At 47.8% G+C, this 12,665-nt stretch overlaps 1 protein-coding gene across 3 annotated transcripts in view; it reads right to left on the reverse strand.

Annotated features, from left to right (window-relative positions):
* LOC135908953 (endothelin-converting enzyme 2-like) overlaps positions 1–12,665 on the reverse strand; it is a 45,973-nt gene that overhangs the window by 27,118 nt on the left and 6,190 nt on the right. For all 3 annotated transcript variants that reach the window (XM_065440817.1, XM_065440821.1, XM_065440814.1), the window contains exon 2: positions 10,729–11,003. In XM_065440817.1, coding sequence (XP_065296889.1) covers positions 10,729–10,991 — 263 coding nt within the window. In that variant the 5' untranslated portion in view covers positions 10,992–11,003. The remainder of the gene's footprint in view (positions 1–10,728; positions 11,004–12,665) is intronic.

The following is a 12,665-nucleotide window of genomic DNA, read 5'->3' on the forward strand; positions in this document are numbered from 1 at the left end:
ATATCTTTCTTCAAAGCTAGCCAGATGCGGTCGATCCGCCCGTTCAACGTCCTCTCTTATGGTTCTTCATACTCTCCCCCGTCAACGGTCGCGGGCGAGAGTACCATCTGCGTGACGCCTCACAACGGAAGTCTGAGGAAGACTGACAGACGCATGATACCATGATAACCTTACAGATGCAGGGACGGAGCACCTACCGCTTCTCCGCCGGAACGGCAGCGACGCGCACTCAGACGCACGCGTGACGCAAGCAGTCGTACCATCTGGGTAGCGTCGCATCGTGGCAACTCTCTGAGCTAAGGCGCACCAACGGCTCCCATTGGGGAGTGAGCGATTGAACTGGCATTGAAAATATAGAGGCGATAACCGCGGCCTCAGCTTCTAAGGTCAGTACGCGGTGCCAGCGCGTGTGACGTGTATCACTGCTCCCGCAAGGGGCGATGGCGAGCGGCTACGAGTAAGGCCCAAACAATGAAACGTTCCTTTCCTTCGAGCGCTTCCTAACCTTACGTGAGGCCTCCTTACAGCGAAGGAGCGATGGAGGAAGCAAGCATACTCTGAAAGCTCCCTTCACCCGTCCTCACGTAAGGAGCGGTTGCCGCCATGCCTGGGTTCGAGATTATCTCTTAAAAGCTTTAGGCGAACACCAGAACACCACTATTCAATAAAAAACGTTGTATCGTCGCACAATCTCTAAGTTGATGAGCTAATATAGAGAAGCGTGGACGCTATTTTTTAGTTTTGTTTACTAAATCTAAAGAAGCAGTGCATTACAGTGCGAAACTTGATGTGCTCCAGCAACGCTGGCACGCCGGCGTCGTGCAACGCCTAGCAACGCCTAGCAACGCTTCCATGCCGCACGCGTGACTGAAACGAACGTGCCTGGCAAAACGTACCGTGCTCGCGCTTCTCCGAAGGTGGGCGACAGCACGCACGCGCAAGCAAACGTCTCGTGGTTAAGCAGTGAGGCGAAGCGCTTGTTCAGGGCCAGGAGCGGCGTAAGGACGCATGAAGGTAGCTTGGCCCAAACAATAAAACGTTCCTTTTAGGGGTGTGCGAATATTGAAATTTTCGATTACGAATCGAATACGAATTAGGCGAAGAACTCTCTTCGAATATCGAATCGAATATTGAATACATGTGTAGTATTAAAAAATTGCAAGAGAGGTAACAATAGCTTTATTACCCTTTTAAAAATAACATTGCATTTTACAAGGTTGCTTCAAATTAAAGAGGTACTCAATTATAGATAACGGACTCAGGTAATGCCCTCAGTCAGGTAAAACGCTTGTTACAGATTGTCGGGAAGGAAAATTAACTGCTCAATATGGCCAGAAAGTGAACGCTCTCTATGCACTGTCACATTTCTACCGGTACAAAAGACTCTTTCACTAGGAACTGAAGTGGCAGGGATCGCCAAGTACTTCCGGGCGAGTGCACTTAAAAGCGGGTACCTGAAGCGGCCAATGGACTGCCACCACTCACAAGGATTCATGCCCCTTTCCAGAAGAGGCTTTTGCGCGTAGTCTATGACTTCCCTCTCAGGGGCAGATGCCAAATGTGTCTTCTCTTTGTTCATCACTAGATCGTCAAAAGCATTCCATACAGTCGATGCCACCAGTGGACACGAAGTCGACGCTGGCACGGCGGTGTCCCCACGGTGTTCCACGATGGCTTCCTGGAGCTCCCTTGTCACAAGGTTCTTCAGCCAGATCATCTGACCAGATGCCTGATGAACTGTGGCCATAAAGCGTGGATCAAGAAACATGCCTAGGCTGGCCACTTCATCAAATTTCCACTCCGCACAAAGAGCCTTGATACATTTTGCAACAATGTTAGCAAACCCTGAGTTGCCTTTGCAACCTTCAAGGCAATGGGGCATTCCAAAAATAATTGGAATTATAAAGCTTGGTGAAAATGAAACCGAAACTGATCATGTCTCAAATGCCTGAAGCAGATAGACTGAAACAGAGCATACAGATAATGAGCGGATCATGCGAAGTTCTCAGTTAATAAACATGTTCTTAGGAGAATGCGGAGCAAGCATACAATTGGTTAATTGCTCAATTATTCGCAGTCTATCCGAATATTCGCCGTTTCCACCGTTATTCGGCCATCCTCGGATATTCGTGAATTTCCGAACATGCATTTCTCGAATCGAATACGCTTTGAATATGGAAAATATTCGATTCGTATTCGAAATTCCGAATATTCGCACACCCCTAGTTCCTTTCCTTCGAGCGCTTCTTACCTTACGTGAGGCCTCCTTACAGCGTAGGACCGATGGAGGAAGCAAGCGTACTCTGAAAGCTCCCTTCACCCGTCCTCACCTAAGGAGCGGTTGCCGCGTGCCTGGGTTCGAGATTATCTCTTCAAATCTTTCCGCGAACACCATTATTCTATTAAAAAATGTTGTATCGTCGCACAATCTTTAAATTGAATAGCTAATATAGAGAAGCGTGGACGCTTTCTTCTAGTTTCGTTTACTAAAGTTAAAAAAAAGTTGCGCATTACAGTGCAAAACTTGATGTGCTCCAGCAACGCTGGCACGCCGGCGTCTTGCAACGCCTAGCAACGCCTAGCAATGCTTGCATGCCGCACGCGTGACTGAAATGAACATGCCTGGCAAGACGTACCGTGCTCGCGCTTCTCCGCAGGTGGGCGACAGTGCGCATGCGCAAGCGAATGCCACGTGGTTAAGCAGTGAGGTGAAGCGCTCGTTCAGGGCCAGGAGCGGCGTAAGGACGCATGAAGGTAGCTTTGGAGCTACCTTATGCTGAGGAAGCACCAAGGAAGCCTTCACCGAGGGCCCCTCAGTAAGGAAGCTTTCAGAGTGACATAAGGTAGCCTCACCCCAATGAAGGCTTCCTTAGTGAGGTAAGGAAGATTTCATTGTTTGGCTTCTTATGCTGAGGAAGTACCAAGGAAGCACCAAGGAAGCCTTCACCGAGGGCGCCTCAGTAAGGAACCTTTCAGAGTGACATAAGGTAGCCTCACTGCAATGAAGGCTTCCTTACTGAGGTAAGGAAGATTTCATTGTCTGGCCCTAAGGCTCGATGTGACGCTCCCTGGCGTGTTGTCGCCGCTGACGCTGGTGGCACGATTTCCCAGCGACGAAGGGCCGCTCTAGTCGTTGGTGGGACGAAAGCGTGAGAAGAAAAGCGCAGTGCTGCGCAAGACGGGCTGTGCAGAGACGATGGCTACGATAGGGCGCCAGAGTAGCAGGCGTCGTCTTTACGGAAACAAAGCGCGCTACTCACAGTGTTCTCTTCCTAATATAAGCCTATATAAACATAATACAAAATATTGGCGCACGAAATGAAAACATGTATAGAGCTGCGCTCAAATTCCGCATTAGGGAGTATCGCAATCGCCGGTGCATGTTTTTCATAATAAACCACGAGTAACCCACGGAGCACATAAACACCCATCCTCTATCTATATTTTGACGGGTAAGGTTCCTGCGTGCACCTTTTAAAAAAAAAAGTTTTAATCCCTGGTGTGACGAGCATTCTCATAACTCGTTTCAAAACATAATTTCCTTGGCCTACTTAGTATAATTTGCTGTACAATGGCACAGTAAACAACATATCAACGAGGTCTTTGTAAAGTTTTTACGTGATAGCTCGGTCAAGTATTGTAAAGAAAAACGCACTGATAAGAAACAGAAAGATGAAACCATTTCCTTTAGATATCCGCGCACTGGTCTTTGCTGACACGCCGCAGACACAACAAATTCCGGTAGCACTTTGCCCAGCTTCAGTTGAATCACAGTTCTAAGAAACGTGTCATCTACACCTCTGAGAAAAACAAATCGACTGACGAAGTGCCTTACTTAAATATGCACTAAACCAAGCCCACCATCACGCTCTTTTAAAAACATTTGTTCGGCTCGTTTTTACAGCGAAGCTGTATATGGCTAGCTGATTTGTCCATCCGCCTGTCTGTCACCTGTACGCTGAAAACTCCTCCGGCGCAACCCCATGCGTATGCGTGGAAAAAAAAAAGAAAGAGAGGCACGCGATTGGCTGCACCAGTAGTGACGTCGTTGATATCCGTTGCAGCCGAGCTCGCGCGCTCCGGCTCTGAAATGGGTAGGCCACGCGTCATACGTGCTCCTGAAGAGCAAGCAGCTTTTAGATCAGCAATGCCGTGAGCAGAACCGGGAACGAGTTCGTCTAACCCGTGCCGATGCTGCAGCCCGAGCCCACGAACAGGCTCGTGCAGCCAAGCGTAAGCAGCAACTGCGAACCAATGATCCGAGAGCCTACCAGGCCGTCGTTTAATGAACCGTCGGGATTAACCTAATGATGAACGCCGTGGCAGCACGTTTCAGCTTCGCTGGTTAACCATCTGTACGCAGTGCTTGGGCGGTGATTTTTTCCCATGCAGAGCTCCAAATAAAAACCGCGACCACTCTGTGCATTTCTTTGTACGTTTCTCCTGCTGCAAAACCTACATTACATACTATAGCTTGCTTACGAGAAATAAGTTGCAAGTCGTGGCCCGCGTGCAAACTGACTTATCCCAGCCTTTCCATTTTTGAACATTTTCACGCAACGCCTGTTTTTTTTTTTTTCAATAAGGCTCGTTTTCATCGTAGTATTGCAGGGACACTCCAACGCATTTTGTTGGTGTTTATTGCCATTTCATGTGTTCATAAACGCTCTTGGTGTGACGTTCCATTACCCCTGCCAAAGCCCAAGACACTTGTCCCAGTTTACTGCACTGCCACTTGCCTGACAAAAGCGTTTGACAGTATTGACAGTATGCATTACACTTTCGTGATAACACATAAAAGTGTGATGCCATCAGCGTAAGCAAGAAGGCTGACCTCGGCTTAATATAATTTAAATCCTCGTATCGCGTTGTTCCTAATTACAAGTAAACAAAAAGTACAGCATATACACAAAGAATCGGTGATAACGGGCACCCATTCCGGACTGAGCGCTGCACTAGTATGCATTCACCTGGTTTGTTTATTATCAGTCTCGTTGTACATCCGGCGTAAGCTATACACACACCTTCGCTGATCACATTGCCTACATTGACATATTCAATTATAGAGAGAAGTAAATCGTGCGGCACGCGGTCGAATGCCTTCTCGAGATCAACTTGCCACATGACGACATCGAGTTGCATTGCGTCACAGCATTAAAGGATTGAGCGTGCTATGTGTATATTTGTAAAAATTTCCCTTCTTTTTATTCCGCGCGTTTGATGTGAACCGACTGCAACCTGTCAGCCAATACTTTCATTAATATTTTATAGTCTATGTTTGTCAGTCTAATCGGTCTATACAATGTAACATTACATAATTTGATTGGGTCTGCAGTTTTTGGTTTAAGACCATGTGTGCTGACAAAAAGGACGGTGGAAGATGTTTTTTTCTCGCAAGTCTCGTTGTATGCTTGTCAAAACAGGTGCGACAGAACCTTTAACGCTTTGTGCAATGGAGTGACGAAGCCATCCGGCCCCAGTGACTTGCCATTATTTAAATGATCAATCGCCTTCTTAACCTCCTCTACTGTTATGGGCACTTCTAATGTTTCCTTGGTTTCATTGTCTAATGTTGGCATCAATGAAATGAAGTCATATTTAAATCGAGCAGTGTCAACTTAACCATGAGAAAACAATACTTTGTAATATTTGAAAAAAAAAGAACTTGATGTTGTTTCTTTGTTGGTAGACAATGACCATTAGGTTATATATCTGTTATTTTATTTTGGGAAGCATACTTTTTTTTCTCACTCTAAAGCAACTTTTGTTGGTATTTCTCCTGTGCACAAGTTCTCAGCTTTGGCTCTAATCAATGCTACCTTGTATCGCTCTTGGTGTATCAACTCATGATTTTGTTTTATACGTCTTCTAAGAAGTAGCCGGTTTGTGTACTTTTAATTTTCTTTTTCATTTCCTTCAGATACCATTTAAGACGGGACTCGAGTTCTTTTTTTTTCTTTTTTTTTTGTCTCAAAACACTGGCCCTTCAAGTGCTTTCAATTTATATGGCTGCTTATAGCTTCCCATTTAGGTCCCCATCTACCTAAGTTTTGAATTACTGTTATATCTATAGTCTTGAAAAACCACTTACAGAACTCATCTTTCAGCAAGTTTGCAGTAAGTTTCCAGAGATCCCTTGAATAGTTTTTTTTATTCCTTCTTTGTTTTCCAACACAGAAAGGAACCAAACAACGGTCACTAAACGCAACAGGTGTGACTGCAATCCCGACACGAAAGAATTAGCTCAGCCGATATGTTTACTCTGTGAAGTCTATCACGGCTTGTACCTTGAAACTGGGTAAAGATGACTGCTTTTCCGCCACAACGACATTCACCTACATCTTCTAGATGAAATTCTGTAATCATATCTTTCAAAACAGCGGTAATTGCGTCATTATGTTCTTTCCCACTAGTTCTGTCACGCCCCGCACAGACACAATTGAAATCTTCCATTAAGATTCGTCTACGCTCACATTTCACGTACGTCTACATTTATTCGAAAAATTCCCTTCGCCTTTGAGCGTTAGCTGGTGCGTGCAGAGAAATTACTTGCCAATTTTCTGATAACAGTGAAAAGTCACATACAATGAAACTGCCGAACAAGTAGTCACCAAGTGCACTACAGCACCGAGGCTCTGCCAAATTAACGAAATGCACCACGAAGACACCTCCATACACGTCATAAAGTCTCGCGAAAGTACGCACCATACGCTCTGTCTGCTCTTCTCCCTCCACTTTGGTCTCCTGAATGGCTACAATATCGATGTCGTACTCTGTTACGAGGCGGTAAAGTTGGTTTTGACGCCTCTTGGCACTAAGCCACCAGACGTTCAGCGTTGCCATTTCTATCGCCCTTTCTAAGGAATTCATATTGGTGAGTGATACCAGACCGAGCCTACGGCGTTCCCCTCGTAAACCTTGCCGTATAGCATCCCACAGTCCAGTCGACGCACAGAGCGTCAACTTGCCGCCACCGCATGTAGGCGACGCTGACTGCTGTTGGCTGGCCACACGAGGCTTCTTGGTCCCAGGCACGTTCCCGCGCCTCTCCGTTGCTCGTAGCCTCGTGTCTTGAGAGGCCGCGTCTGTTTCGTTGAGTCGATGCTTCGAAGGTGTTGCCTCGGCACCCATTGCAGAGTCGTCCGTCGAATCACTGTCTTCCAGCGGCGCGACAACTTCGCTTACTGCGGTCTTGAGTGCATCCATTTTATCATCAGTCCCGGACACGCTTGTTGGCAGCTTTTGCTTTGAAAAGTGTGTTTCAGAAGTGCGTGCCGTCCACCGGTGGTTCTGGCCAAGCTTCTTCCTCTTCGTGCTATCCTGCCGAAGCGTCTGCCACCGTGGCACCTCCTGCCCCCGAACGTCTGTAGCCGTGTTCTCTTGCGAGGCTGCATCGCTATAGTGGACGCCGCCCCTGTGGCCGCGTCGCTAATGGTCGCCACCATTGTAGCCACGCTCCTCATTTCGTCCTCGACCACGAGCATCTCGGTCCAGTCCGCGTCTCCGCCTGTGCTTGCAACTATGGCGTACGAGCGAGTGCAATAGCCTGCTCGTTCCCGAACGCTCGGTAAGCTGCGCACCTGGGCACTCGGCATTCACGTCGGATGTGTCCAGTATTGTGGCAACGAAGGCATAACGGAGCACATCCAGGCACAACCACGAGCACAGCGCCGCTACCAAGACGCATCTTATGCGGGACGCGGTCTGGTGTGACACACTCACGCAGCAAAAGACGTACGAGACGAGTCATTGACTCGGCGCCGTAGAAGTCCTCGGCCTTCCACCGATCACTGATGACCTCCTTTACCTCGACATACTCTCGAAAGGCTCTTCGTATGGTCTCAGAAGTGACGTCGAACGCGACCCACTGTAGCTTATTCCTCTGAGCCCTTTCCGCGCCGGGTCAATAATGGGGCACGGCCGGTTCTTCACCAATAGCAGTTCGGCGTCTAGCAGCGTCTGCTTTGCCTCATTTGTCCTCATGTTCAGCAGCCACACGTGATAAATTTTGTATCCCCCAATGTCCCATACCTGCTGAATTACTCCAGCATCGTTCAAGGGCTTCGGGAAATCGCCGATTCTATACGGGCGTCCAATGACGTCGCAGTGCAATACAACTGCGTGCCTTTGTCCTTCACCTGTTGGTAACGGAGGAAAGATTAGACGGTAACTCTTGGGCACCTCAGAGCACGGGACACCACGGCCAACATAGGGCCCTATCGCAGCTCTCAAGGAGTCCTCCATTCTGTGTGCCGAAGTTTCCACGGCGTCCAGAAACAAAATACTACGCCACAGACGCATGCATCGACAAGCGGCGTAGAATGCCCTTATGAATTTCTTGCGGGCAAGCCTCTATGGGCTAGCCAGCATCTTAGACGCTGGGCGCGTTTCAATTTGGACACCTCGACAGGTTGAGCCGCTATTAGCAGCGATTGTGTGTGTTCGCAAAGTATTCTACAGACGTGGAAAGGAAAAACCCCAAAATAAACTTTTACGTTCAGTGGTGTGCTTTCTCTTTTTTTTTATGCGAAGCATATTACGAGAGCTCAACCCAGCTCCTCAGGCGCGGCGGTGTCGCCATGAAACCACGTGACACCGTGACGTCACGACAAAGGAGAAGTGGCTTTGGCTCAACTCTTGCAAGACGGGCTGGGTGGGAATCGAACCAGGGTCTCCGGAGTGTGGGACGGAGACGCTACCACTGAGCCACGAGTTTTTTTTTTTTTTTTTGTCTTTATTCACAAAATGACATACATAAAAACACGTTGGACTACTTGGACCAACGTGACAAGCTAGAATTTCTTGAAATTCACTAATTCATCAAGATTACCCAACCAGTCAGGCGGATCTGCCTGTACACGATATATCTCACGTATGAAAATAATGCTTTCAACAAAATTTTCTCGCGCTGGGCGCGCATTCACATCGGCGTGCGTTACCGCCATCCGTGTCTTCCAAAGACTATGGAGGCCCAGGAGCATTATCATGTCATACGGAAAGCCCTGATGGCTGTCTACCGGCAGGAAACGTATACCCTGTGCTGTTATCGGCAGTTCCTTTTTAAGCACTGAACAGCTCGTTTCTAAGGCAACACCGCATTCACTAGAGGCGCTTTTGTACCGCTTTGAAGCATCGCACTGAGCCACGAGTACGATGCTTCAAAGCGGTACAAAAGCGCCTCTAGTGAATGCGGTGTTGCCTTAGAAACGAGCTGTTTCTAAGGCGTGCGTCTCTTGCTCAGACGCACATTTCGTTGCCGCGCCGAACGCTGCTTTGCTCGACGCTCACCGCGTCCAATGCGGGGCGCGTAGTCGCTGCCCTGTAGCCCATTGTCTTACACCCTTTGGCGGGTCGACGGGAACGCTGTCGCGTTCCACTCTTGAAGGCGAAGCAGTAATGCATGAGTTGTTTCTTCGTCTAGCCGAACCAAATATAGCCAAGCAACAGCAGTTCACCAGGCTAAACAGTGGTTCAACAACTAAAATAAAGGCTAGTATGCTTCGCATCCTGGGCTTAACCTTACCTAAGCCACAGCCATTTTTAATTTTTTTTATTTTTTTGCTAATTAAAGCTAAAGAAAAGGCAAATCCTGCGGCATTTCCAGACGAATACCGCAACAAAATCGATTACTTTGCTACTCAGTGCGCATTGCAGTAAACTATCGTGCAATAAGGTCCCCCTTGAAAATATCATGTCATTGACGTAAAGGCAGATCCTTGCAGCTCAGCAATAGAGCTGTATCACATTGTAGATGGTCGCGAACACGCCCATGACAATGAAGAACTTCAGCAAAGTGGAGGCGTACTGTAAGGTATACGAAAAGTGTACACGGAAGGCAGTAGCTCCAGTGTAGGCGTCTTGCACCGTTGTGATCCACCATAATGCTTTATGTAAGTATGTTCTTGTGCTGCGCGAACAAGACACAAGGATAGCATTTATGATGACGACGCCGTTCCCAACATGTTTGCGTCAGCAGATTAGTGGAATACAGTTGGACCTTGCAATAAAGCCTCTCTGAGCTTCGGTCAAATGCTGTGTCACAAGTTGCTGTTACCAGCCCTAATGGTCACTTGCACGCAATCCGGTTTTGCGACACAGATATGTGCTAACAAATCACCCCTATAGTATGCAAGTGTGACGCATGCGTGTTGCCGTTACTCTGAAATCGAAGGGGTAGACAGAAACGGCAACGCTAATTGTTAATAAATAATTTAATTACAATCTCAACTAGACCTCACTGGTGATATAGCCCACATTAGGCAAAATACGCCTCTTCTCGTAAGCTAGCAGAAGTTAAACAACAATACGCTTGGTAGGTCTTTCAGAAGGATAACATGAGGATACCACCTAGAGGGCTCTTAGCCTTGGAATGGTTCAAGTGCCCGCCTTCAACGAGATGCGGTGTCTTCTGCAAAACATTGTCCTCGACGTGTTGTAATCAGTTCATCATACATCTGGCCACTAAGCCATGTCATTTCATACTTCGACGCTCGCTCGCTCGCTCGCTCGCTCGCTCACTCACTCACTCACTCACTCACTCACTCACTCACTCACTCACTCACTCACTCACTCACTCACTCACTCACTCACTCACTCACTCACTCACTCACTCACTCACTCAAGCTTGTGCTCAATCGCTTACAGTGGACGCTTAGAAATCTTCAGAAATGCAATTCTCAACCTCTCGGCGTCCGCTACACGCTCAGCTTATAGCTCAGCTATACGTACGCGTAAAAGTCGTCGCAGGGCTTGGCGGCCGCGTAGTCGAGTGAGCGACGCAGCCCATTGCCGAACGAGGAGTTCGTGTCACCGGCGTCAGCGGGCGCGTACCAGGACTCTTCCGACCGGTGACCTGTGGTACGCACCAGCAGCGGGAAGATGACCAGCAGCAGCACGAAGGAGCCCGCCGAAGCCAGCGACAGCGTGACAAGCTTGTACAGCTGGTGCCGGTCACCCGAATAGTCACCGACAAGCGGAGACATGACGGCCATACCGTCCTGGATCTGCATGAAAGTTGCCAGTTGTTCGCTTAGACAGAGAAGTGCTAAGTGAGTGCGAACGACGAAACATTTTCTATCGACACAGCCATTTTCTTAGCTGCGTCATCGGTGAATGTATCCACTCCGATATCTAGACTCGCACGGAAAAGTCGCTCATGTCCTCTACGGTAGGGACGCAGCCTGAAAATGGCACTTTGGTTTTTGAAGCGCGAGCTTGCGCCTTTCCAGACGCCACCGGCGGTCATAAGCAGGGCTGCTATTCTTGGCATTGTCGAATTCAGCCATACTGTCTGTATTCTGTAATGATGGCATTTTGTTCCAATCAAAGAGGCCGTGGGTGGAATCTGGACCATATCAGGGCTGACAAGTTGATGAATTTGACAATATGGAGAAATTTGACAACGTCCGCGATTGCACACCAGGCTGAGAGAACGGCATCGTCAAGCACACGTTAGCGTAAGCTTTCACTTCCTTTCACAATTCTTATCGCGCCCGCCGCGGTTGCTTAGTGGCTATGGTGCTGGGCTGCTAAGCACCATGTCGTGGGATCGAATCCTGGACACGGCAGCCGCATTTCGATGAGGTCAAAATGCTAAAACGCTCGTGTAAGATTTAGGTACACGTTAAAGAACCCCGGGTGGTCCAAATTTCCAGAGTCCCCCACTACGGCGTACGTCATAACCAGATCGTGGTTTTGGCACGTAAAACCCCATAATTTACTTTTAATTTCTTTCACTTGATTATATTTCTTTGTTATCATCTACCAGTCATGGCTGGCCGCGACACCGATGATAAAGAAGACGGAGGGCCGTCTTAGCTGGTGTCGCTGCCATCAGAGATAAAGAACTAGTCGCTGAGCCATATATCCACCAAACTAGCCGCAATAATGAAAAAATGAAAACAAGGTGGCGTTGGTCTTGTCCTGCACCCCTCTGAAATCTTATAGCCTGTGCGCGAAATAAAATAACGTTGCACATTATTTGGCTGTAGTAAACGACGTGGCTGCAACAGAAAGCACCACGACCAGTTTGTGTCATACAAAGGAGTATTTTACTGTAACGCTTTACCTTGCGAGAAAAATAAATATATTGGGCAGACAGGCACATACCTCAATGATCGGGTTACGGGAACAGTGCAACAATGTTAACTGGCAACGATCGGTCATCTAGCCCACTGCGTGCGCTGTGGCTGTAAGTGTTGGTTAGATAGGGCGAAAGTGCTATTCGAGGACACGAATCAGCTGACTGCGGAGATCATAGAGGCATTTGAGGTAGACGGTAATGCGAAAATTGCATGAGCTGCTCATTTGCGTGTGAAAAAAAAAATCCTGCACCTTTCGCGGTAGTATTAGTTAGCAGAGCTGTTTCTTCGTCTTCTCTATCGTTTTGCGTATCCCGCTTGTGCTATTTCACACAGCTATGTGTTCTCTGTTGCCAGAACACAGAACTTTATTATGCTTTTATAGCCGGTGTGCGATGGGTTACAAAATTTTTGGCAGCACAACGTCGAATATTGCGCATACATTATTATGCCTATGCCCCAACTTCATCTACAAAGTTTCATAATTTCACAGGCTGTTTAGTTTACTCATCCTCCACACTATTCGATGAAGGGGTTCCACTATGTGCAACGCGAAAGATAAGCCGGTCTGTCGACATAAAATTT

Source organism: Dermacentor albipictus, chromosome 1 (genome assembly GCF_038994185.2).
Source record: "Dermacentor albipictus isolate Rhodes 1998 colony chromosome 1, USDA_Dalb.pri_finalv2, whole genome shotgun sequence".
NCBI lineage: Eukaryota > Metazoa > Arthropoda > Arachnida > Ixodida > Ixodidae > Dermacentor > Dermacentor albipictus.